Source organism: Rhinichthys klamathensis, unplaced genomic scaffold (assembly GCF_029890125.1).
Source record: "Rhinichthys klamathensis goyatoka isolate OS25496 unplaced genomic scaffold, OSU_Roscu_1.1 h1tg000303l_1, whole genome shotgun sequence".
Lineage (NCBI taxonomy): Eukaryota > Metazoa > Chordata > Actinopteri > Cypriniformes > Leuciscidae > Rhinichthys > Rhinichthys klamathensis.
In genome coordinates, this window is record NW_026606822.1 from 3609836 (window position 1) to 3636249 (window position 26414).

The 26414-nt window shown below is 37.9% G+C and overlaps 1 protein-coding gene across 1 annotated transcript in view; it reads right to left on the reverse strand.

Annotated features, from left to right (window-relative positions):
• Positions 1-26414, reverse strand: part of cacna2d2a (calcium channel, voltage-dependent, alpha 2/delta subunit 2a) — a 231675-nt gene that overhangs the window by 64479 nt on the left and 140782 nt on the right. The window contains exons 6-8 of the mRNA XM_056270376.1: positions 24454-24592; positions 8397-8528; positions 8252-8309 (exon numbers count right to left, since the gene is read on the reverse strand). Of these exons, the coding sequence (XP_056126351.1) occupies positions 8252-8309; positions 8397-8528; positions 24454-24592 (329 nt within the window). The remainder of the gene's footprint in view (positions 1-8251; positions 8310-8396; positions 8529-24453; positions 24593-26414) is intronic.

The window sequence follows — 26414 nt, forward strand, 5'->3', positions numbered from 1 at the left end:
ATTCATAAATATGTCAATGGTGTACAAATACCTCTGCCAATTAACGGACTTATCCTTGTAAACAAAGAATTTATTATCTTTATATAAATGGGACGGGTAGGTCCACGGAGGCTTCCATGTAGTTCCGCCATCTTGAAAAACTATAATAGCAAGAGAGGGACAAAAAGTACTAGGCCAACGCGTTTCCACAACACGTCTTCGTTCAGAGCCAGCGTCACCTAACTGAAAGCAGCAGAAGCGGAGGAGCAGCAGTGAGAGGCGCTTGTCACTGCCCCGGCAAGTTTAAAAGGCTGCATTGCACTGTTATTTTTAATGGCGAACCATACATAAAGTCCAAAATAGAACGTAAAAGGAAACATGACTGGAGATTACAAAAAACAATGTCGGGATGGCTTTTTCCAGGTGGAAAGAGCTAACGTTAATGCAGGAGAAAGATTTCAAAAGAGACGCTGAAGTCCTGCTTTCTTCTCGACAGGTCAATGTTACAGTCTTAATTACAAGCTTTTTTCATTGCTTGGTTGTGTACTTTATTATATAGACAGTAGAACATTTATAGTTAAAAGTTAAACAGGCTATTTGATGAATAGCAGCTATGTAGAGAAGGCGCTAAAAACAAGGTTTGTAAGTTTACTTTTTGTAACCTAGAAATTCGATAAGAATATCATTTAATAGAGCGATTGTTCTTGCAACCTGTTCACCCGAAGGAAAACTCGACGAAGTGCCATTAGAAGACATCCTGTCATAGCTCTTTGGTACATAACAGCTACCATAGATGCAACACGCATTTGAAAAAGCGAGGCGCTGGAGAGCACAATTCGTTTGAATGCAAAAAACAATTTCACCGCTAGATGGGAGAAATTCCTACACAATGTCCCTTAAGGGTAGTGTGCCAATGACAAAATTCACATTTAAAGATTAAAACATTCTTAGTCTCTCACTTCCGCCGATATGGATAAATGTTTTGATGACATCACTGCACTTCTGCAGGCTCTCATCCAATCAAATGCTCTCTAGAATCTGAAGCCCCACCCCCTACATTTTAAATAGACGCTGAAGCTCCGGCTGAAATAAGTAACTTGTTCGCACAATTACTATTTTCTACATGTTGAATGGCACATTGTACACTATATAGGGGATAGGGAACGATTGAGACAGTGTATAATGTTTTTCATTGGGGCGAATGAAGTCTGGTTTCACGTTAGTGTCATGGGAACCGCCGCAGCTCCGGTCCAGAGACACGATACAAAGAGCGGATCATATGATTGAGTCGACGCAGACCACGAAACGTATCAGACCCATTTGAATTCTGCACAGAATGCTGTATTTTAAAGCGATGGAGAAGATTAGAAGGAGAAACGGTTATACAGACTCAGCATTAGAAACAGCACTGATGAGTAGAAGAGATAACATCAGTGCCATGCACCAACATAAATTACACACTTTTCAAACTACACATCCTCAACATGATTATGTTCACAGCTTTGCTTTATTAACAGTTTCATGTTAAATCTAAAGGGGGAATCTTTTAGACTGTGGCTGTCATAAACTTTCAAATGCAGCTTTACCGAGCTCAACGGCTCTGGACGAGCTGTGATATAAACTAAACGCTATTGGCTATTTAAAAAAAGGGAGGAGCTGTTCGATATGTCCCACCCAACAAATTGAATAACACTGTGTGTTTCAAAGCACGTCAGTGGGCCTTTAAGTGCCCTGATCTTTGTCCTAAAAAAGAAAGTAGTCTTTCTGTTTTAGAAAAGATCTCAACAATGTCTCAAACTGTGAAAATCAAAAGTCAGTAATCTCCATATGAATATTGAGAAATATGTCTCATTAAATTCTCCAAAAGATCAAATGATCTGAGCTGCTATCCACATCTATCTATCTATCTATCTATCTATCTATCTATCTATCTATCTATCTATCTATCTATCTATCTATCTATCTATCTATCTATCTATCTATCTATCTATCTATCTATCTATCTATCTATCTATCTATCTATATCTATCTATCCATCCATCCATCCATCCATCCATCTACCTATCCACCTATCCATCCATCCATCCATCTATCTATCTACATAGCTGCCAACTTTTGAGTTTAGCTTGGGGGGTGCTTGCACACGCAAGGTCTCTCGCTCGCTTTCCCTCTCTGCCGTGCGCACGCGCTACGCGGTTTGGAGCACAATCTCTGTCTCGCGTGCGCGCTCACTCTAGATTTTAACTAATTTGCGGCATAACTAGTCGATCACGAGTGGCTCAACAGGTAGATATATAGATAAACTCATCTTCCAGGCATTTGACTGACCAGGTTGACACTTCAGCCTAAGAAATCAGGGGTGTGGCGTGTGAGTGTGTGAAACCAATCAAATGCGTGTGTCTCACGGCCAATGCGTGAGAGTTGGCAGCTCTGTATCTATCTATCTTAAATCATGTTGCATCACAACAAAAACAAATTATATATATAATAATGGAAAATTAATGATTATTTTGAATAGTTCAAATAAATATATTAAACACTTTCCTTATGCATGATAAAAGTATATGCTATATACAACTTTATACAAAGAATAATACAACTTAAAATCAATTGTTCTAATAAACAACTACATTTTGTTTCATCAAATTGTCATGCTTCTGCTTTAACCCTCTGGGGTCCTTCGGCCCAAATGGACCCGAAGCATTTAAATATATATATTTTATTAATATTATTATATTATATTAAATCATTGCTTTATCGGAATGGTCCGAAATTTGGTGACTTTGTTGGTACTTGGCATATGAACACCCCAAAAAATTGGGGACAGGATTTGAATAGTCTAAGTGGTTGTAAAAAAAATAGTCACACTCAGGACCTTCGGGTCCAAATGGACCCGCATAGGAAATGAATGGGAAATTGACAAAAATGTGAAAATACAGAGTTATTTTGTGCGTACAAACTACAAATCAGCCACGATCCAGAAAAAAAGCACACAACAGTGAAGGGGTGAATCTATAAAACATCAAGAGTGCAAAACAGACACATCCACACACACACACACACACACAAAAACACTTTTATACACATACACACTAATAAATTCAGATTACATATGGGTTTTGAATTTTTAAAATGCTCAGTTTGTCCACCAGATGGCATCCATCTCATTTCAAAAATTGCTTTCATGAGGCCTAGGCTTGACTCTAAAATGAAATACAGCTTTAAAAAAAAAAAAAAAAAATATATATATATATATATATATATATATTTTTTAAATTTCTATTATATTCAATGGGGAAAAAATGGGTCATAATTATTGCATTAATATTAATTATAAATCATTTTTATTTTTGAAATTATCTCAAAACACCAAAAAAGAAAAGAAAAAATATTATAAAAAAAAAGTAAAAAAAAAAAAAGATGATTTTTTTTTAATAAATATTAATCCCACCCTTCCGGCCCATTTGGACCCGAAGGTCCTGAGTGTGACTCTGAAATGAAGGACCCCAGAGGGTTAAAGGTGCAAAACCCAAGTCTCTGAGTTTTTGCAGAACTACGCCCCCTCTGGCGATAAGTGAAAGTGCAACAAGAGTTGTGCACGCTCATGGACCACACGCTAAAGCATTACACATTTTACGCATCGTCATTTGTTGTCATACATAGATTGGCCGTATCAAACATTAGAGACTGGGCTATATCTTACCGTTTTATCAAGAAAAAAGCCAACTGAGGATCCCGTTTGAGACCAAGAGCAGACCGGAGATCTCTCCATTTGTTGAAAGCCTTCCCGAGGTTGACTCTCGTCTTACTCCGACGCCTGTCTGACTCCAATTTGGACCTTTTGGTGGCACTAGACAAAATTTTTCTTTTCTTTACTTTACGTGGAGTTTGCGTTGGGGTTTGGAATGGACTACAAGCCGGTCTCTTTTAATCCATCTTCTAGCTTTAATGCGGAGAATGGCGGCGCCGGCGAATACACAAACCTGCGAGATATAGCCCGGTGAGCGTGAACGCGCATGACGTCACGCCCAGTCTCAAATTCCAGCCCGAATCTCTCTTATATATTTTACTGTACAGGATTATAGAGGCAATCTCAGTGCGCAGAGAAGGGCTCATTCAGCCCATCAGGCAGTTCTTTAAGCATGTATAGGATAGAAAAAGGATATTTTTAACATGAAAAGTTGCGCAATGCACCTTTAAGAAAAAGTCCTTGACATGTAAACCAAGGTTAATATAGTAGCTCTCTCTGGATGCTGCACAGAAGTGTGTATGTTGCACATGTGTGTATGTTTTGGCCAACTTGTTCTAATTTTGATGTAATTTCTAGTGAGAAATAAGTTCCCACCAAAGCTCTCTCTATTTTGTTGTAGATGATTAAACCATTACGCTGCCTCAGAAGTCTGTCCGAACTCAGTTTCGTAAGGTACCTTCGTGCGCGAATGCTGCCTGCAAAGTCACCTGTTGTGTTTAGCATGGCCGCAATGCTATATTAACCAGAACTATCTGTTGTATAATAGCACGGTATATTAAAAGTTTCCTCCGAGTTGCTTCCGAACTCCTGCACGGGCATGTTTGAGACATTAGCTGAGCTAAGCAGCAGGCTGTTGTGTGAGTGGTCAAGCCATGCAAAGAGAGTAATACACAATGACAGCATGTTGGCCCATAATCATGGAAACTTGACCTGACACATCCTGACTCCCCCTGTTGCCACGGCTCTGCCAATCAGCAGAGCGGGACACAGGTTGCCAAGCAACAGGCTCAGAAACAGCTCTGGCCGCGTGTGCGGGGGGTTAAAGAGCAGTGGGCAGACGGCGGGCGCACCGCTAGTGTGACACACGCTTAGACATGCAAACCTACAGGGTTGGTGGAACAAATGCGACAAAAGTAAAACTCTGTAATACTGCAGGAAGCTATTCAGCATTCACAATCATCAGATTCATTTTCCTCGCCTGGCCCAATTTATTTTGAGTGATTCACCTGAGCAATAAATGCCATGTGACTAATCACCCTGGAGCCGCAGGAAATGTAATATTATAAAAAAAATTGTGTAAGTGTAAAACATCTATACTAAAAGGCTTTTATAAAGGAGGCGCAACAGCAATATTATAAATGACACCAGTGTTCAATAAATAATAAAACTTATTATTAAAATAATAATATACTGTATATATATTCAAATAGTGACAAATAACATTAAAAAATCATATTTAATAATATGTAATATTTAATCATATTTAATTTAATGTGTAAAACATATATTCTATAATCAAATGTGCAACAGCAGCATTATTAAAATACACTAATGTCTATATATCACAAATGTAAAAAAAGAAAATTTGTAATAACACATGAAATAATAAATAATTCTTATAATATTATATATTACTATTTGACAGCTTTAAAATGTGTTCCATCTCATCAGAATTGACAACTGGTTAGTTTTGCTGTGCTGAGGATTATGTTTTAAATTCAAGCGATACAAAACATGAAGCAAATTTTTCAACTGATGCCATTTATTTATTCATTTTTTTAGGCATAATCTTTTGGTTTGTGTGTATCAAGTTTGAAATAAAAGGAGAAAATAATGCATGATATAAAATACTTTTCATGAGTAAAAGTAAACTGTTAATGTCCAATTACAGATATTATCACATGGTTACATAATATACATACATTTTTGATGTTTATACTGTGATATATTCCGTAAACTACTAAACTATGATATTACTCATTAAGGGGGTCCAAGACAAATGCACGGGTCGAATGTGTTGACGAGTTTGGTTATACCTCCTTCACATAGTAGCTCACACCACACAAACACGCATACTGTAGACGTGCAGGAATAAAAAAAAGAAACAGCATGTGGAGCAGAGCGCCTGCTGATAGCGCACTCCACACCAATTCATCATCTCTGCGCTTATAGAGTTGTTATGTTTTTGTACAGCACCACTAGCCTACGCACTCTCGAAAGCATTAAAAGCAACTCATTAAGTCTGCAGAGCATGTTGCACCACAACAAAAACAATGTACAGCTCGCTCCGGCTCATCAGCAACATTAGTGCTTTGTCAGACAAACAAGCTAACTAGCTGCCTTGCGCCTGTTGTTCGTCTTTAGGTTAAAAGCTTCTTACAGATATATTGGGGATTGTTTTTTCCTTTTTTTTCCCTTTGCGCTGGAGACACTTTCCCTGAGTGTGAACTTAATTACTCTGTCAAAGAAGAGGCTCATTAGCGCCTCGCTAAAGTCTGGGAAACACGGCGGCACGCTCATCCAGCCATGCACCCGGCTAACACGCAAGCACCTGATAATAAGTTGTTTTCGATTTAAACACCTAGCTTTTTCCTCTAAACAGCTTTTTCTTTCTTCATTAAGTAGACAGAGATGTATTTCTGTGGGGGATTGTCTTGCTGTAGGGCTGATGTGGCGTAGCGGCTAAAGTTGCTCCTTTTCGCCTTCGATCAGGACACCTAACCCCAGGCTAATCCTGAAGGGATTGTTCCTATAACAAGTGTACTGCAAGTCGCTTTGGATGAAAGCGTCCGCTACATGCACTACCTACTAAGTTCTTTGGCCCAGGATAATGCACTTTTGCTATTTTCGCTTACTGATACTACATACTAAAAATGCGTACTCTGCTGTTGATGAGAAAGTTGATACTTTTAAGTGTTCAGGACAATTTCACCTGTTTTGTGACATACTGCCACATCATTAAACTGCATCTGGAAAAATGTTTATGTTAGCATGTAAGATAGGGTTGCCAACTGTCCCGAATTAGCCGGGACATCCCGATTTTTGGGCCTAATTTATTTGTCCCGATCGGGACCTCTCTTGTCCCGATTATTGAGTGCTACGTTGATCTGACTGATACAACAGCAACACGACACGTAAATTAGTTCAAATCTCTTAGAATCTAGAGCTGCGCATGCGAGACAGAACATAGCCTACTGTATGTGCGTCAGCGCCAAACCGTGTAGCGCGGAGAGAGAGGGATAGAGCGAGAGACCTTGCCTGCGAGATACCCCAAACACCAGCCCCCCCCCCCCCCCCCCCCCCCCCCCCCCCGAAATCACCAAAATATAGTAATATGTCCCGCGTTTTTCTTTTCGGAAGTTGGCAACCCTAATGTAAGAGCTAATCCCTATAGCAATGCAGCCACAGCCAACAAGAACACAACACTTTGAATTAGTTAGTGTTATTACTTGCAAATAAAAATCAGGGTGAATCCTTGGTATGAATGGAATATATTTTTTAAATATATTATTGTAAACTAAAATCAAAAATATATATATTTCTAAATAAAATTGAAATAACTAATCTAAATAAATGCATAAAGTAGTAAGTAAATAAATACCTTATACTAAATAAAAAATAAATAAAATAACATCAGCTAAATAAATACACAAGTAAATAAGTAATAAAAAATAAGTAAATAAAAAAAATTACCCTTTTCACTTCAGCTAAAAAAAAAAAACTAATGCTAAATAATAATGAAAAAATATAATAACTAAAACTGTGAAATAAATACAATAACTCCAATAAAATAAAAATAAATAAAATAACGAAAGCTAAATAAATACACAAGTAAATAAATAACTTATGCTGAATAAAATTAATTAATTAAAATGACATCAGCTAAATAAATAAGTAAATAAATGCTTAATAAATGCATAAAGGAGTAAATAAATAAATAAAATAACTTCAGTTAAATAAATAAATACATAAATAACTTCTGCTAAATAAAAATAATAATAAATAACTTAATATAAAAAATAACCAGCTAAAAAACAAAAAAGAAATAAATGTTGCAAACGTTTCGTTGATTTGCTCTTCACAGATTTTACCCTCATTTTGATGCTTGTACCTGACCCAGGCTTTGTACCAACATACCAAAAAAAAACCCACCTTTCTCTACCATAACGTTAGTTAACCTGAAAGAGAAACCTGACCATAGAAGATGCTAACGTTTGCTATAGCACCCCTTGTGTTAACACTGAGAATGCAGCGCAATTCTATTCTTAAACGCAACAGTGCAGGAAACTATAATATAAAATCTTCCCTATAGATCTGGAGCACATGGGGACGAGACTGACCCGTACTGACCCCCGCTCTGACCCCACTGTAAACTACAGCAGTCCGACTTAATTTGAACTTCACACGCTTGCTTGCTCTCTGCAGCGAAGGCCACCGGGAGCCGGTGAAAACAACACGATCAAAGGCAGACTAAATGGAGTCTTTCCTCCTGTGTGTAAGTGTGAAGGCGACGCTACTCACCACGGGCGTCTCCTCACATCATACAGGTCAATCTTGTTGGGTGCTCTCCACTTAGTGGCTAGAGAGAAAACAGGACACACTCAGAGTGACAGGACAAATGGATGCAGTGCGGTGTATAGCAGGGTTTCCTCCAGAAGAACTGTACCTGGGTAGTATCTGGTGACACCAGTGGCACTGCCGAACACCTGCCAGCGCAGTGAAGGATCCTCACGACTGTTTTCAATGAACACCCTCTCCAGAGACTGAGTCCAGTTCAGCTCGTTCAGGATAGTGGGAGCTGAAGGAGACACACATCACAAACATTAAAACCTTTTACCATCTGAAATTAGACAAGCTTCAAGCACTCACGGTTTAAGTATTCTTTTTTTAGCCGTTATATACACTACCGTTCAAAAGATCGGGGTCAAGAAGGTTTTTTTCATTGAAAATAGTAATAGAAAAAGGATCAATTAAATTATGAAAAGTGAAAGTAAAGACATTTATAATGTTACAAAAGATTTCTATTTTAAATAAATGCAGAATTTTAGCATTGTTTCTACAAAAACATAAAGCAGCAGAACTGTTTTCAACATTGATAATAATCAGAAATGTTCCTTGAGCAGAAAATCATCATATTAGAAGGATCATGTGACACTGAAGACTGGAGTAATGATGCTGAAAATTCAGATTTGTATCAGAGAAATAAATTACATTTGAAAATATATTCAAATAGAAAACTGTTATTTTAAATTGGACAAATATTTTACAAAATTACTGTTTTTACTGTATTTTTGAGAAGCCTTGAATAAGAGACATTCAGTCATCTTAGCAACCCAGAACCTTTGAATGGTAGCTATTTAATTTTTCTCTTTTGGAATTATTTTATTGTCATTCTCATTTTACAATTTTGTTGCATTTTAAAAGAAATGTTTTTCTTTTCAGTGCTTTATAATAATATATGTGCTTCATAATGTACTTTACAAATAACATTCACTACAATTAACACTAAAAGTGAAATAAGATAGAGATGTGATCTGTTGAAGAACATGCTGACCGAAGGGGAATGTGGCCTTTTAAAATGTTGAAAAACAAATACTGATATCCACAAACAACATCAAACCAAAAAAAAAAAAAATGAAAGGCAGATATTTCTGATAACAGAGACACATGTGTCAGAACTCCATAATTATATGGAAATATTCAGAGAAGCACTTCTGACGGTCGGACACCATCTACAGTTTCCCTGCGGTGTCCGAGGAGACGTCCAGACATCACGCCTGACCTTGACAAGGTTATCACTGTATGTGCAGGGAAAAACAGCTTGCTCCTGATTCACACACACTCTTAAAGGGCATCCAGGAAAGCTTTTACAATCAGAGAGGTTCTAGAAGCCACCTACAGTAAAGTATAGTGGAGCTTTAAAGAACCAACAGTGTAATATCAAGACGTTTATCAAAAGGACAGACCTTGACTTGATGCCATTGCTAGTTGGTATTTATACATTTTACAGGCGGCTAGAGAGAATATTATTGGACACAATTTGTATATTGTGTCGAAAGAGATCCATTCTGGATTTTGGGGTTTTCAGAGATTTCTGGTTCAATTTATTTCCAGAAGAGAAAAGTTTCAAATATACACTACAGTTCAAATGTCTGAGGTCAGTAAGATTTATGAATGTTTTTGAAAGAAGTCTGTTATTCTCATCGAGGCTGCATTTATTCATTAAAAACTGAAATATAGGGAAATATTGTTATTGTAATTGTAACAATTTATAGGAACTGTTTTCTATTTGAACGCATTTTAAAATAAAGCTGAATTTTCAGCATCATTACTGCAGTCTTCAGTGTCACATGATCCTTCAGAAATCACTCTAATATGATGATTGATTAGCCATTTCTGATTATTATCAATGTTGAAAACAGCTGTGCTGCTTCATATTTTTCTGAAAACTGTGATACTTTGATGAATAGAGTTCAAAAGATTCATTTATTTGAAATAGAAATTATTTCCAACATTTTAAATGTCTTTTGACCTTTTGATCAATTGAATGCCTCCAGGATACATAAACATATCAATTTCTTAAAATAAAATGACCCCAAACTTTTGGAAGGTAGTATATTTTGTGACATTTTCACAGTACATTCAGATAGCCTTAAATCTAACAAAAAATAGCTAAAAGCCACAAAAACTGCCTTTTTTTATTTTAAAGTTGTTCACGCTTGGTCATAAAGCTAATAAATCCATCATAAGGTTAGAAAATGTCCTTTATAAATGTGTCCAAAGCCAGCAGCCTTACTGACTCTCTAACCAGTATACGACAAAACAGTTGAAAATAAATCAGCATGAAAACAGAGATGTTTCAGACCAGCATCCAATGCACCATAACTTCATGTCTGCTGATCTAAAGCTAATTCAGGAGAGCTTTGGAGAAAACCAAGCGATTGTTTAATGACCTCAATGCGTATATTCCAGATCTTCATATAAACCCGTATGATGGAATCTCAGTTGACAGGATGTCCTGCACACACACACACACACACACACACTGGATTCAGCCGTGTCTTCTACCTTCCCACCTCTGTGTGTACGGCCTGAGAAGGTTCGGGACACAGTTGCGCTAGCTTTATTTAACTGACAGCTCTCTGCATTTTGGTCCCATGCAGTTTGTCTCAGAGTGCAAGTGAAACTTTTGCAACGTGTCTCACTCTCGCAACTGTCTGTCTTCTCCGCTCAACTCTCTGTTGTCCTCCTCTGTCTGTGTTTGTTACGCTCAGCGTGTCAGTAATGTCTCTCCATCTTTTGTGAGCTACGCACCTTCATGACACACAGCGCAAACACTGACCTGACACTGCCAGCAAATGCCTTCGTCCATTTCTGCATCTTCTCTTTTCCTGCACATCCTTCTTACTGAACTATACGTCTCTTATTCACTCTCTTACAGTCTGCTTCCTTACACAAGCATGTTTATACATATCACAGAAATGACTACTAAATCTCACAAATAATTACAAAGAAATAGCAAGTAACACATATGTGGTTTTTAAAAGAAAGTGCCTTGAGCTTACCCAAGCGACATTTATCTGATCAAAAATACAGTAAAACAGTAATATTGTAAATTTAAAGTAGCTAACAACTTTCTATTACATATTTTTTTTAAATATAATTTATTCCTGTGATCAAAGCTGAATTTTCAGCATCATTACTCCAGTCTTCAGTGTCACATGATCCTTCAGAAATCATTCTAATATGATGATTTGCGGCTCGAGAAACATTTCTGATTATTATCAATGTTGAAAACTGTTGAGCTGCTTCACAATTGTATGGAAACCGTTTTTTTTCAGGATTCTTTAATGAATAGAAAGTTCAAAAGAACTACATTTATTAGAAAGAAATCTTTTGTATTGTACTAAACGTTAGGCTACTAATGACACCAGTTCAAGACAGAAAGATTATATATTACTGTCAAATTATAAAATCTATAACAGCTCTGCTATAGATAAAGTTGTGTTTTTCATCTTCCAATTAAGTGTCTGATGTTTAAGTGTGTGTCTTTGAGTCAAGGATACAACGACAGACCTCCATGCACACTGCTTACACCATTATCAGACACACACAGGGGGGTATGCAGATTCAACCACACCAGAGTGGACAGCAGCTGGGACACACACACACACACACACACACACACACACACACACACACACACAGGGCTGTGGCAGGTTGTCCAAGTAGAATTACGAGGGCTGGGTAGATAAGGAAACAGACGCAAAACAAAGGCCTCGGTTGATTTATTTTCCGAGGACACGACGCGCCGGACAATTGATAAAAAGAAAAATATCCTCCGAGGGAGAATTTGTGGGTGGCGGGGTGGGACAATGTGGGGCTCATCCTTCAAAATAAGAGCGTGTGTGTGTGAATCCTTTAAAAGCCAAACCATCAAGCACAATCCCTCGGACACTTTTAAGAGCACCGGTTGTGCTAAACGCTCGGCCCGTTACAGAGCGAAGCGCCACATGAGGAGCAGCCCGGGTTACGAGGCCGATTTATGGGGTGTGCTGTGAGCCAGAAATCCTTCATACTGAATCCCGTCATGCTTTTACTCAGCAAAAGCGCTCTACAGGAGTCTGTGTGCTGGATCAGCGCGGCTGGGTGAATGATGGATGTTAACATGAGCATTTTTACCATATACGGTTCAAATCTGTGTTTACAAAAATCCATGTCAGAACAATTATACATTTCAATAAATAAAATATAAAATGGACCATTCTGGTTATAATTTCTAATTTCACTTTCATTACGGATTCAGTCAAACTGAACGATTTATTCAGACTGATTTGTGAAGCTGTTCGATTGACTCACTGAAAAGAACCGATTTAAAAGCCACTGTCTGTCTAGTCAAGTTTTATTCTGGCACTATTGAAATAATTTAGAGCAGAGAAAAATTTAATTCACTATGCAAATGTATTGAATTAAAAAAAAAAAGGAATTTTTTTCTTTAAATAATAATAATGTTTTTAACATCAGCTGAACACACTGAACTACATTTTTTTTAACAACTATTTTTTTTTAAAACAGTTTCACAGGACATTTTTTGGCCACATATTATTGTTTATAAATGATATTTATTATAAAAACCTTTATAAAATGTCATCGCATACATCATATTACTTTAAAAAACAAAAATAAGGAAGAGCTTTGAACTATTTCTGTTTGAAGATGTTTTCGAAATTGTCAGCTTTGTCTAAAACTACGACAACATTATATATGACTTTATGGAAGAAAAATAGCAACATAGTGAATTGAACTAAAATGTGGACATTTTATTGGAGCTGGTTTGTAGCAGTTAGTGTAAAATCACTCAATCTTACTGTTAATTTCGACAACATGTTTAACAACATTAACACAGGGAACAAAAGTACAGACACACTTTCACATTCTGTATTTGTTTCTCAAATACATTCACCGCCCTCACATCTCATCCTCATCAAGGCCACAGACAGCGAGACACATCCACTATCAGTGTCTGCAGTCCATGCCAACACCTGTCAGAGCACTGGAACATATGTCACAACAAACACACGGACCTCAGGTGATGGAGCGCAGACACACAACACACACCTGGAAGAACAATAACAGCCTCACCACACATCCAACATTCATCTAAACGGCAACGCATCCATCAGGGAAATCTCTTCAGTACTCCAGTAAGTTTAGGAATTTCAGTATTATTTATACACTATTATTCATATTTTGAATTAGCTTTTATTTCTTTATTTTCAGTTTACATTTTTATTAGTTTATTTCTATTTACGGTAGAATTTATTTCTTTTTATTTCAGTTTTAGTTTGAGTAATTTTAACAACTTATTTTGCAGTTAGTTTTTCATCTACTATTTTTATTTTATTTTATTTCAGCTTTATTTCAATGAACAAAAACCATTTTTTTTAACACTTTACAATAAAGTTGCATTTATTAAAGTGACCCTATTATGCTATTTTTAAAGGTTCCTAATGTTGTTTTGGAGTCTCCTACAATTGGTTTACATGCATCCAAGGTCAAAAAGCAATGTTAAATTATTTTTCTCATGATATACATCACCTCTTTTCCCACAGTGTCTAAAATGGTTCGATAAAGGACTCCTTTCCGAGAGCCTGCTCTGCTCTGATTGGTCAGACGGCCCAGTCTGTTGTGATTGGTCTAAGGCTTACAGCGCATGTCGGAAACCAAACGGCCATTAGCACATCTGAATCTAGTCTCGTGTAGCCAGACCTTCAGACTGACGGCTGAAGGTCTGGAATTCGTAGCAGCTTTCTTTGGCCAAGGCCCGCCCATAAGGCCGTTTGACCGACATGTCAAACAACCAATTACAGTTCGTTTCGTTCAGCGTCACGTTTCGGGCGTGGAAATGTCCCCACAACAACAGACCGGCGTGCAACAAGTCAGTCAGCATAGAAAATCAAAGAAGGAGAAGAAATCTTCAAGAGTCTATGCCGTGAACCTCGCTTACTTTTGAGAATCCTACGTTTAGCTGATCTTGATAAATGCTCATTGTCACTCATGTAAACACAACAGTTTGTCTTCCGCAATCACACGTCTGCGCTTTGTTTCCCGGCGGACCGAAAATAAACGCGACACTCGCGCCCCCCGGAAATCCGATAAAATTCAACCAATCAGATGACGACTTCGACATTCATGAAGTGTTTCCAGTTAAGTGTACCATATGCATCAGACGTTTAGCCAACGTTCTGTGGGCGTGACACGTCTGAGGCTGAGACTAATCTTAATCCAGCTCCGCAGCCTTACGGTAACAGTAAACAGTAACGATGGAGTCGGTTTTACTGTATCAATTCGAACGTGAGTCTTCATCCTCTTGAAGTGCATGCAAAGTGGATTTGATTTGACAGAGCAACAAAAAGAGTCTCCTCAACATGTTGACAACACGAACCAAACCCTTCCAGTCTCAGCTACACTACAGTGTTTGAGGCAGCCAATGAAGACCACAGGCTGGCCTGATGGCATTATGCAAACTTGCTACAAACCTAAGGTGAGACTGGAATTACTGACGACTGGTTTAAAGCAGTTTAGAATCGCTGCTTTCGTTTGGGAGACAATAACTCCATTTATCTGCACTTTGATCTTTGAAACTTTGCAGGCCTTTTACAATCACACACAGCTAATTACACACTACATGAAAGGTAATATCTGAAAACGCATTCACATTGTTTTAATCATTTGAATCATTAATCATTTCAACGGAAATTATAATATCAAAGCCAGATACTGGTTTGCTAACTAATGCGTGTCTCCAGTTCAGTTTTGACCACATACAGAATTCATTTTCCCCTAAAAAAAACAAAAACATTTAATCTTTTTTTAAAAAGCTCCCGCAAAAAATAAAACGGGGGTAAAAACGACAGAGGGCGGAATCTCCGAACTGCTGGCGGAAAATGGAAAGGAAAGAAGTCTTTAATTAAAATGATACTGTAACCAATAAACAGCGGAAATATAATTTGTGAATGTGCTGGTGAATGAAGGAAGGCGTTGTCTGCGTTGAGGTTTTTAATTAGTGTGGCGGAGAGCGATAGTGCCCCTTCACTGAGCAGGACGAGCACGCAGAGAGAGGAGGGGGATGGAGGAAAAAAAAACACTTCAAATCCACTGTTTATACCAGTCCCACTTCTTATTGTAGACTCACATCTCAAAGGGGGTTCGGTTATATCTCGCTTCCAGCAGAGAGAAGCGAATGAAATCTTGGGTTGGCACACACAGATGTTGTGATTGACGTGGGTCTGATCCTACAGCTCAGTCTTTATAATGACACGCTCAGGCTGTACAGAAACTGGACGTACGTAAAACAACATTAGAGGCTGTGGAAACACTTCCTACAAAATCTGTATTACATAAGGCATAATAATAGTATTCTTAAAGCACTATTATGCATTTAAAATGTCTTGTCGTACAACGTATAATCAGTTGTTTGTTCTCGTAAATCATTTTAACCATTAATATTCATAATTGACCCATATTAATACCAATTAATATTCATGATGAGCAGGTTTTTGATGTCCCCCTACTTTTCAGATCATATAGACTTCATATAACGTGTCACTAATAATATAATATAATAATAAAAGAGTCAAATAATAGAAATTGTTTATTTATATTTAAAAATGTATTTAATTAAAATTTATTTTTACTTTTATTTTTGCATGCTCCTAGTCTTAGTTTGCCAATGTAACTAAAGGTCATGTGTCTGAACTGATAAAATGTATACCTTGAATGCAATGCAAGTCACTTTAAATAAAAGCCTTTGCCAAATGCATAAATGTTTTGCCATGTCAACCAGCAAGCCTTTATTTGTTTATTTCCCCCATAGATGCCATCTGAAAGGAACAAATCACAGCATTACAATCAAACCAACACTGCATCCATACTGTTCCTGTTTTTTTCTTTCTGAGAGGGATGGTAAAAAAAGGTTGTCAGTATCCACGGGAGGTGCTAATCCGTTCATTCAGACAAATGAAAGCTGTTTCTCCCTGCCTTTCATGCACACACACAATTAGTCTTTCAATTTCACTTTAATAAGCACTATTTCCAACAGTATCTCCAGCAACAATTGAGGCCTGAAAAAGAACTTTAGAGGGTGACAGTTTCTTACAGTGGGGATTAAAATCAAAGACGTTTGCTGGGAATAATAACGAACAAACTTGATCTGTATTAGCATACGTGTCATTCTCTGTCAACTGGGCTAATCTGCTTACAGTCATCATCAGCCGTCTGGAGGAGTGGACTAACGGACACAAGTGTCTTCAAGTTTATACATTTAAAGCATTTTAATTTGGAATATATTATCCAGGAACTTTAAAGGCATGACCAAGATAAACATGCATATACTCTCACAGAGTATCAGTATCAGGTAGACCATCCCCTATAACAGGAACAGTAAAACTCTGAACCTTTACTGTAGGAAAGAAAAATCACAAATGAGATCTTGTAATATCTCAGTTATTTCCTTTAGACAACAATGAGTTTAAAAGGAGAACAAATGGTGATTAAGTTTATGAACTCAAATATTTCTCATTAAAATCTCCAAAGGGTGAATTACCTGAGACTTTACCCACATCTCTTTACTCTTATAGTACGACAACTATTTTTCTCTCTCCAGGAATTGCAGGAGAAACAGCGGTAACACTTTACAAGGTAAAGTGGTCACATTAGTTAAGTTTAGTTAATACATTAACTAATGAACAATACATTTGTTGCAGTATTTATTATTTTTGTATTAGTATTTTTTAGCATTAATGTTAGTCAATAGAAATAAAACTCTTCATTGTTAGTTTATGTTAGCTCCATTTAATGTCCATTAAATAATATTAACAGATACAACTTTTAATTTAAAAGTTGGCATGAAACAGAAGTTGCAGTCGTCTTTTATTCCCTATTGTGACATATATCAAGAGAAAAGGCTTCTCAAAAGAAAATATGAAGGGCGGGGCTTGATTTTGTAAGTGGGGTATTAATTGGATGGTCGTGGTTTGCTATTGGTGGATCTCATGTGAGTGACAGGTTGCCCCGCCTTCGTCATCAGAGAAGAGAAGAGATGAGCTGCAAGAGGAGGAGAAGTTATTTTGATTAAAGATCAAGGCACATGAATTAAAAAAATAATGGACAGATAAATTATTTATAATAAATACTGCAATATTCCATTAGAAAATAAGAATGGTCACTTTTGATTTAGTAGTAAATTCATTAGGATTAATGAATGCTTTAGAAGTCATTTTCAATGTTAGTTTATGTTAAGTAATGTAGTTAATTGATGTTAACAAATGGAACCTTATTGTGAAGTGATACCGAAATATATAAGGCAAAGTTACTTATATATAAACAAGATGTTCATTAAGTGTCCAGAGCTCTGAAAGAGCAACATCTGAGCTGTTTCTGTATTTCTCCCAACACCTCCGTCTAAGCATCGCACCACCCACCTCACTACATTCCTCAATGGCTTTCCTCCAGTGTCCGTTCGGTAATAGGCGTCGATAATTAGACGGAAACTGTGTGGCTGTTTGACCCGTGCTAATTAGAAAGTTTGCAGACTTGGCAGCATAATTCATCGGTGGGATAATGAATCATAAAACGGTTCATTACAGGCGGGCGAGGAACGTTCTCAATCTCAATAAATGGCCAAGGAGGCCTGGCAGAGCCGCCAAAGCTGGACTCACACGCACGCCGCCCCATTTAGTGCCTGAAAAGTGACACACACACACACACACACACTGAGTGGCTGCTATTACCAGAAAGTTCCTGCTTTCATCTGGTTCTATCTCTCACAAGTCTGCTCAGATCAGCTCTACACAATACGGGCCAGTTAAAGCTTTACTGATCACAGGAGTTTTGGACATGTGAGGTGTCCTCACTCGACCAGGATGGGGATAATGGGAGACTTTCTGACTGGACGTGCCTCGAGGAGTTCAACCCTGTTTGTGACAAAGTAAAACACTTAGGTTGTGGTTCTGCTGTGATTTATTAGTGGGGATTACTGAGGCAAACATCACTCTTATTATTGCACATATACTGTACATTAGCCTTGAAAAATGGCAAACCGACGCTGCTTCAGCCCCTACACGAACTCCTCTGCCTATGCTGGGACCAGGGCCTCATCCCTCAGGATTTGCGTGATGCCAACATCGTCACGGTGTGCAAGAACAAAGGAGACCGCAGCGATTGCAACAACTACCGGGGTATCTCCCTCCTCAACATCGCTGGCAAGGCATCCGCCCGTGTCCCCCTGGTGCGCCTACAGACCCTAGCCTCCCGCATCTACCCAGAGCCCCAGTGTGGCTTTAGAGCCGGTCAGTCCTGTAGACATGATCTTCTCACTACGCCAGCTGCAGGAGAAGTGTCGAGAGCAGCAGATGCCACTCTACGTTCATTGACCTTACGAAGGCGTTCGACTTGGTTAGCAGAAGCGCTCTATTCAGGCTTCGACAGAAGATCGGCTGCCCCCCACAAATGTTGGCTGTCATCACCTCATTTCACTATAATATGCACAGCATGATTTGCTTTAATGGTGCAACATCTGAGTCCTTCCCCATCAGCAGCGGAGTCAAACAAGGCTGTGTCCTCGCGCCAACGATCTTCGGCATCTTCTTCTCCATGCTCCTCCAGTACGCCTTCAAGGACTGCAGTGAGGGAGTATACATCCACACCAGGGCTGACGGCAAGCTGTTCAACATCGCTCGTCTCTGCACCAAGACTTAAGTCACAAAGGTAGCCTACTCATTCATAGGATGCTCTTCGCCGACGACGCAGCCTTGACAGCCCACACCGAAGATGGCCTGCAGCAGCTTGTCAGTCGTCTTTCCTACGCCTGCAAGGAGTTTGGACTGACCATCAAGTCTGAAGAATACCAAAGTCATGGCCCAGGAAATAGACAAAGAGAGTCAAGAGGAAGGAAAAGCAACTGTAGCCTCAGCAGGCATCGTCTTTCACCTGCAGAAAATGCAGCAGAGATTGCTATTCTAGAGTCGGGCTCTATAGCAAAGGTGCAGATAGGAAATTTTTTTAAAAATAAAATAAAATGGAAGCTACACCATCGTCTCCTGTAGACGGAAGGATGTCGACGACGACATTAAATTTCAAGTAAAATTCAAAATTACATACAGTATATGAATGATTCCTACTATGATTAATGAGTTGAGATGAGATGTGCAGTAACTTAACTAGTGATTTTATATTCATATTTCAACAGTGCCAAAATTACAATTTAAAGAGGACCATCCAGTACACACTAGCAACTGCTTAAAACACACTAGCAACCATATAGGAACTATCCAAGGCCAGTTGCATTAACAAGTCATCTACTGTAAAAAAAACTTTAATTTTCATAACTTTTTTTGTATGTCAGTTACATGATAAATAAGATTGGTCTATATTTAAATCAAAAAGCTTTTTGAAAACGTGTTCCCAAGTGGATAAATCTGAAACGTTGTGACTCATATTGAACTGATAGATATCTATGTTTATACCGGTATTGTGCCTGTTATGTGCTATTCACTTTCACACTGTTGCTAAACGTTAATTTGCACACTCTTAATGTCATCTTTGCAAATGCAAAGATGACTCGCATTTGCAACATGAGAGCAGTTGTGTTTTAGACCAAACATATAATGGTGACTGAGTGCGACCTGGACGCATCAGTGAATGCTGAGATATTTTGCTAAATAAAATGATCCTGTCAGAAGAATAGCATGAGAGCTTTATCATGTCTGTACCGTCTAAGTAAGCATTTTATGAGGTTTTTCGCATGCACAATAAGGTTAATTTGGTGTTTTCTGACGTTTCAGTGTGGATGAGAATCATTTGGAAAATGTTTGAAAAGCTAGTGTGGACGGAGAGTGTTTTGAAACGAAAACGCCATTTTCAAATGTATCCGGATTAATGCAGGCGTAGCCCTAGAAGACCTTGTTTGGTTCAGGTGTGCTTGATCACGGTTGGAGAAAAACTCTCTCGGTTGGTGCATTTCAATACATTTGCACATTTCTTGAAGAAGAGCATTGGTCAAGATGTGGAACATGTTTTATGTAAATACTAAAGTATATGACTTTTTTTAGACAGACTAAACTATCTTCAATCCTGCGGTCAGTAGCAGCAGTAGTGTTTTCTTTGCTCAGCTGTGGTAAAACTAAGTCTTAGATTGTTTTTATGATATTCACCCAGATATAACTTACGAATATATGTTTCTGGGAAATGCAACATGTTTTAATGGCGGTAAGAGCAAAGACAGCAGCACTCTAACTCTAACCTCCAAGAGAAAACCTCAACAATCCTGGACAATCAAGAAGCTTCTCTTTTATGGACGGTACCAGACACTCATGAAGATGGCTAATGTATAAAAACATTTCCTATGCTAACTATCTGTCCTTATATAAACCAGTGTTCAATTTGACAGCAAATTGAATTAGTCTTAGTCGTAGTCCTTTGACTAAATGGCCATGTCATTTATGTTAACTAAAGAAAAAACAATCTACATTTTTTTTTCCCACTAAGATCTTGTGGACTTGTGTTTGTTGAACTGGGACCTGGAAATAGGAGTGTTCCTGTGTTCTCTTCTTAACTTTGTGTTATCTGCCATCTTTAACCAGACTTTTAAGGAGGCTCATAACAAGTGAATGGTCGTCTGGGATTTTAGTAATCTGAAATCTTTTAGGTTGGGTTCATGATGCTGTGGTCTGGTCTTCTTTTAGTTTTAGTCTAGTTGACTAAATCTACAGACCCGGTAAGACCAGGAACATACATTAATAAAGTAAATGGGGACAATTTTGGATTTAATTTTGGTTTTATAAAAGCAATAAGCCCAGTACAGTGATTTTACCACGGTTACGGGGAGTTAGGCATGAAGTCAGGCAGGTAGGGTATACATTTTTTCTTCTTCAGTTGAATTTACTTTGTGGGACTATCTACAAGCTCCACTCTCTCATTCCAGTTTATCTAGATGTGTTTCATCCGTTGAACTCCTAACCCTCCGTGTGTCAGGTCAGGACATCTTCCGTTGCCATGGCAATGTTTAATCCCTGTTCCCAGACATGTTTTTTTTTACCAGACTGCTAATACTGCTTTACCTTCTCATCCTCGACTGTCCTTTAAGCCAAATTAGCAGCCTGAGCTGCAGAGAGGTGGAGAGGTTATCACTCATGCCTTTATTGAACTACAATGCATGAGCCCACGGTCACGCCACCTTAGCGGACAGTCGAGACCTCTGAAACCTTATTGATTAAAATGGTCTGTGCATTTCTAATGTAAAGAATTAGTTGCAAAACTTACTGTTATATAAATAAATAATACATAATTTATTCTAGATCCCTTAACCCCACCCCATACCTAAACATAACCATTACAACAACAACTTTACTTACTATCAATGAGCAGTAATTAGGAGTTTATGAGGGAAAATTGCTAGTTAATAGTGAAGGTTACCATTTTATTCATATTATATATTATAGAAAGGACAAAAAACAATGGCAGAAACAGGATATGTCAGGATAAAGTCAGATTCAAATTTGCACATTAAGGGGAAGATGTTTTATTTTAGTATCACCGTTATTTTATTAGTTTTTGTTAATATTCTGAATTAGATTTTATTTTTATATTTTCTGTTTTCATTTTAATTTTAGTAAAAGTTTGACTAATTTTGTTTTGTCATTTGTGTTTAGCTTTTTAAATATATCTATATAGTTTTAGGTTTTAGTTTATTGAGTTTTAGTTTTCTGAGCACTTCAACTTAAACTAAAAGAAAATGAGAAAACTAACCGAAATAAATTTACTAAAAAAAAATATATTATTCATGACCAATATTTAATGTGCCCAAAATGAAAGCAAAATGAATGATAAAATAAAATAAAAATTCTTTGTGATACAATAAACTTTTTTTTTTTTGTCATAAAATGCTCTGCCTGAAACTGTTTTCTAATTGGGTACCAAATAGCAAATTCCCTAAAAAAAAAAAAAAAAAAGTTCTTTTGGCTAGTGGAATTGCTTTAGGGTCTAAGGAGGATAGGATTTGACGGTGAGACAGGATTTGGCCGGATAAAAGCGCGCGTTAAAACCGCTAGACTATGGCTCCAATGTGTTTTACTTCTATTTTATTTCTATTTATTCATTTTATAGCAAATATTCATCTAAAACACAGTAGAAATATATTCAGTTCACAGTTGCACAACTCCTCCTCAAGTAAGCTGTGTAATTGTTCTTGGTCAAAGAAACATCAATGTTGTTCATCACAGAGACTCTGAGACCGGCTATACAGAGAGCCTCATACAGTGACATGTGATGGTTATGTATTACAGCAGAGCAAAAGTAACAACGTCCACATGTTTGATCACACTCTGCCAGCATTCATCTTCCAGCAATCATCCATTACCCATAAGCCTATACAACATCCACAGACAGATGAAGGAGTCGCTCAGGATATTCTACCAACATCTGTCCTAGTCAACACACTAACAAATTACTGAGAGGCACAGAAACACTTTCTAAACACCAAAAGAGCAAACATTTGTCTCCTAAAGCTGTACTCTTAACGTGAAAAAAATAGTTTATATATTATATATACTGTGTAGTTTAAAATTGTCTGTCATTAGACCGTTCTGTGCCCCTTTAAGAACATTCAGAGTGAATCTTGCTATCATTTCGAAGGACCGCTCAAAGGATTCCCAGGAGATGTTATCAAAGATACAAGACTGTGATTCAGTTCTGAAATCCTCCACAGACATCAGACAGGCAGATATCACAAACAGAGGAAAATGCTTCAGTAACACTTGAATTCCCACTGTGAAAGAGGTAAAACATGTCCAAATAAATCCTACTAAACAGTCCAGCAACACAGCCAGTGATCATTATACACGGCAATAAAAGAAAAAGCACAGTATAAGGAGCCATCTCTACCTGATCTGACCTTTACAAATAAAGTCAAGTTATATTAAATCACAGTTTTGACTTGAACAAAACCAGTTCATTTAGATCAGAAGTTCTCAACTGGTTTGTTCTGACAGGGCAGGAAAAAAAAAACAATACAATGCAAATAATGCAATGCATCTAAGAATGTTTTCATGCATAGTGAGAAAAAAGACATGTTTGGGATGTTGTGTCTAATCAAACTCTGTTTGGGTTCGATTTCATCTGTGACAAAATAGTTATGTGACATGCCGTCATCCTCAAAAACCAGTTGTAAGTAAAATGTGATCTAGAATAATTCAAGATGCAAGATCAATTATCCCATTTACTTATTAATTTAACAAATTGTTGAGCCAATCCAGTCTAATATTGTTGATTTTAAGGATGTTTTTAAGTTTACTTTTGAAGGATGAACAATTTTGGGACTATATTTAGCCACAATGGAAAATTAGGGCTCTGAAGCAAAACTAACTGATCTAGATGTTACTGTATGGAGAACATGACAAAATGTTTATTAATACACATATCGCTGTAAGATTTTTTTACGTTTTTGAAATGCTGCTCATTAACGCTGCATTTATTTGATAAAAAATAAAGTAAAAACAGTAAACATTGTGAAATATAAAGTCTTCAGCGTCACATGATCCTTCAGAAATCATTCTAATATGCTGATTCGCAGCTCAAGAAACAATGTTGAAAACAGTTGTGCTGCTTCATATATTTGTGGAAACTGTCATTCATTTTTTTCAGGATTCTTTATTGAACAGAAAGTTCGGTACTTTCCTGTTATCCGGACCCCACCATATACCATGGGCGGGGATAGGGGTAGGCCATCGTCCCTGATTGGTCTTAACCCCAGTGACGGGTAGGTTTAGGGGCGGGGATAGGGGTAGGCCATCGTCCCTGATTGGTCTACCCCAGTGACGGGTAGGTTTAGGGGCGGGGTTAGGGGTAGGCCATCGTCCCTGATTGGTCTTAACCCCAGTGACGGGTAGGTTTAGGGGCGGGGATAGGGGTAGGCCATCGTCCCTGATTGGTCTACCCCAGTGACGGGTAGGTTTAGGGGCGGGGTTAGGGGTAGGCCATCGTGGGGTCCGGATAACAGGAAAGTACCGAAAGTTCAAAGGAACAGCGTTTATTTGAAATATATATTTTTTGTATCAAGCTTAATTTATTACGTCCTTGCTGAAAAAAGTATTTATTCCTTAAAAAAAAAACCATCTTCCTGACCTCAAACCTTTGAACGCTACTGTATGTTTGTTGACAGCACTCACAGCCTTTGTAGATGTCAGTAGGAATCTGTACAGCCGTATACGAGTAGTTGACTTTATTCTTGAAGTTGAGGTCCTCCACAAACTCCAAAGAGAGAGAGTTCGGGTTTTCCAAGAGGTTTTCTCCATCATCATCATCCGGCTGCAACGAGAAGAAAGCAGAGAAACATCAGCACAGTCTCACACACACACAAGCCGAATGCATTGATTGACACACAGCAAACCTTTATGCAGAAAATCCTTTAGACACACACACACACACATGCATCCATGATTAATTAGACAAACACTAATTACACAGACATGACAGGGGTAATCCTGCCTCCACAACTCAAAGGTGGAGCTCTTTGGAGGAAAAGCCGTAATACATGGCCAGTCTATTCATCCACGACACAATACAACAGTAGGTATCAAAGTGTTCGTAAATTGCAGAAAATCAATTAGCGCCGGCGATGGCTATCGCAATTGCATTGAAGTCCTTCAGGCGATTAACCCCGTCAATAAATCACCACAATGATTGTGGAATGACGGCTGCTCTAGCCTCTACTTGAGCCGCCACACAGGCTGATAATTAGCATTTTAATGCATCTTGAGTCAAAAATTCAGCACAGAAAAAGTCTGCCTTTGAAAGAACTTCAGTGACTGAAAGTATCAAGGCAGCATAAATGGTATAATCACTGGATTTGAATGGTGTGTATTCATAAAATACCTCATTCTGAATGTATGCTGTACATAATAATTAAGTCTATCCGTAAACTGCATGCTAATTGCATTTACGTAGTGGAATGGCCTTCTTCCATTACATTTTTGCAGTATGTATACAATATTCAATTGGAATACCAACTACATTTACCAAAATGTGCAGGATACATCCAGCATCCCACAATGCAATGCACTCAACTTTACCTTACATTTCCCGTGTGACAAACAAACCTAAAATAATAATCATCATGCATATCCCTTTCATTACATGAAACACAAGACTGGATTAAATGCAAAATAATCTACAGTTTGACCTTTTCTGCAATAATTGTCATTATTCAGTCATTTTCCACTCACTGTGGTTCATTATATAATTCTTCATCTCACAATCAAACCCTCGCCTTCATGGCAAGGTGAAGTGCGTACGGTGTACAGTAATAGAGAGGCAGGGGTTAATTGAGGTTGACGTAGTAAACACTGTTTGTTTTTTTGTTTTCCTCAAAATTAAATTCAAGCCTCCTGCCAAGTGAGGACTGATTTATGGCCTGCCTTTAATTGTCTATTAAAATGCAATTACAAACTGTTGTCGAGCCGAACATGGAGACGGTGGTTTTCTGATACCCCTCAATAAGACATGAACACGCAGGCGCACAAATATGATACAAATAACCTCTTGGAAATGGCATTCCTTTCAGTTTTGGTGGTAAATCATTTTAAGATGATACATTGCATTGAATTTACTCATGACTAGTTCACATCTGACTCCAGTTACTGTTTTGGCTATGATTCAGAGCGTTAATAATCAGAAAATCTTTAGTAGGTCATGATTAAAGTTGAAACCGGGATCTAGATTAGCTAACCTGAACTAACAGGATTAACCACAGGGCCAGATTTACTAACAGCTTGCGCCAACGCAAACCCTTTTTTTTGGCATTAAAAAACTACTGTCAGGATTTACTAAAGACAGTGAAATACAAGCACTGGAGAGGTGTGGACAGGGTTATTTTTGCGGCTGACATCTTTGCATATGCATTTGTAGGAGTTTCCCTTTCAGATGCAAAATTTATGTGAGGAGAGTATTTAAATGAATCACATTCACACTGATTTACTAAGGTTTACGCTCATCAATTTACTGGTATTTGCGCCAATATTTACCGCCCAATAAAAACATTTCTTAAACTAGACACTTGCGCTACTCTTGATAGATTGTGTTGGTCATTATAGAAATGATCCGGCTGCTTCTGTGTTCTTTCATTTGTGTG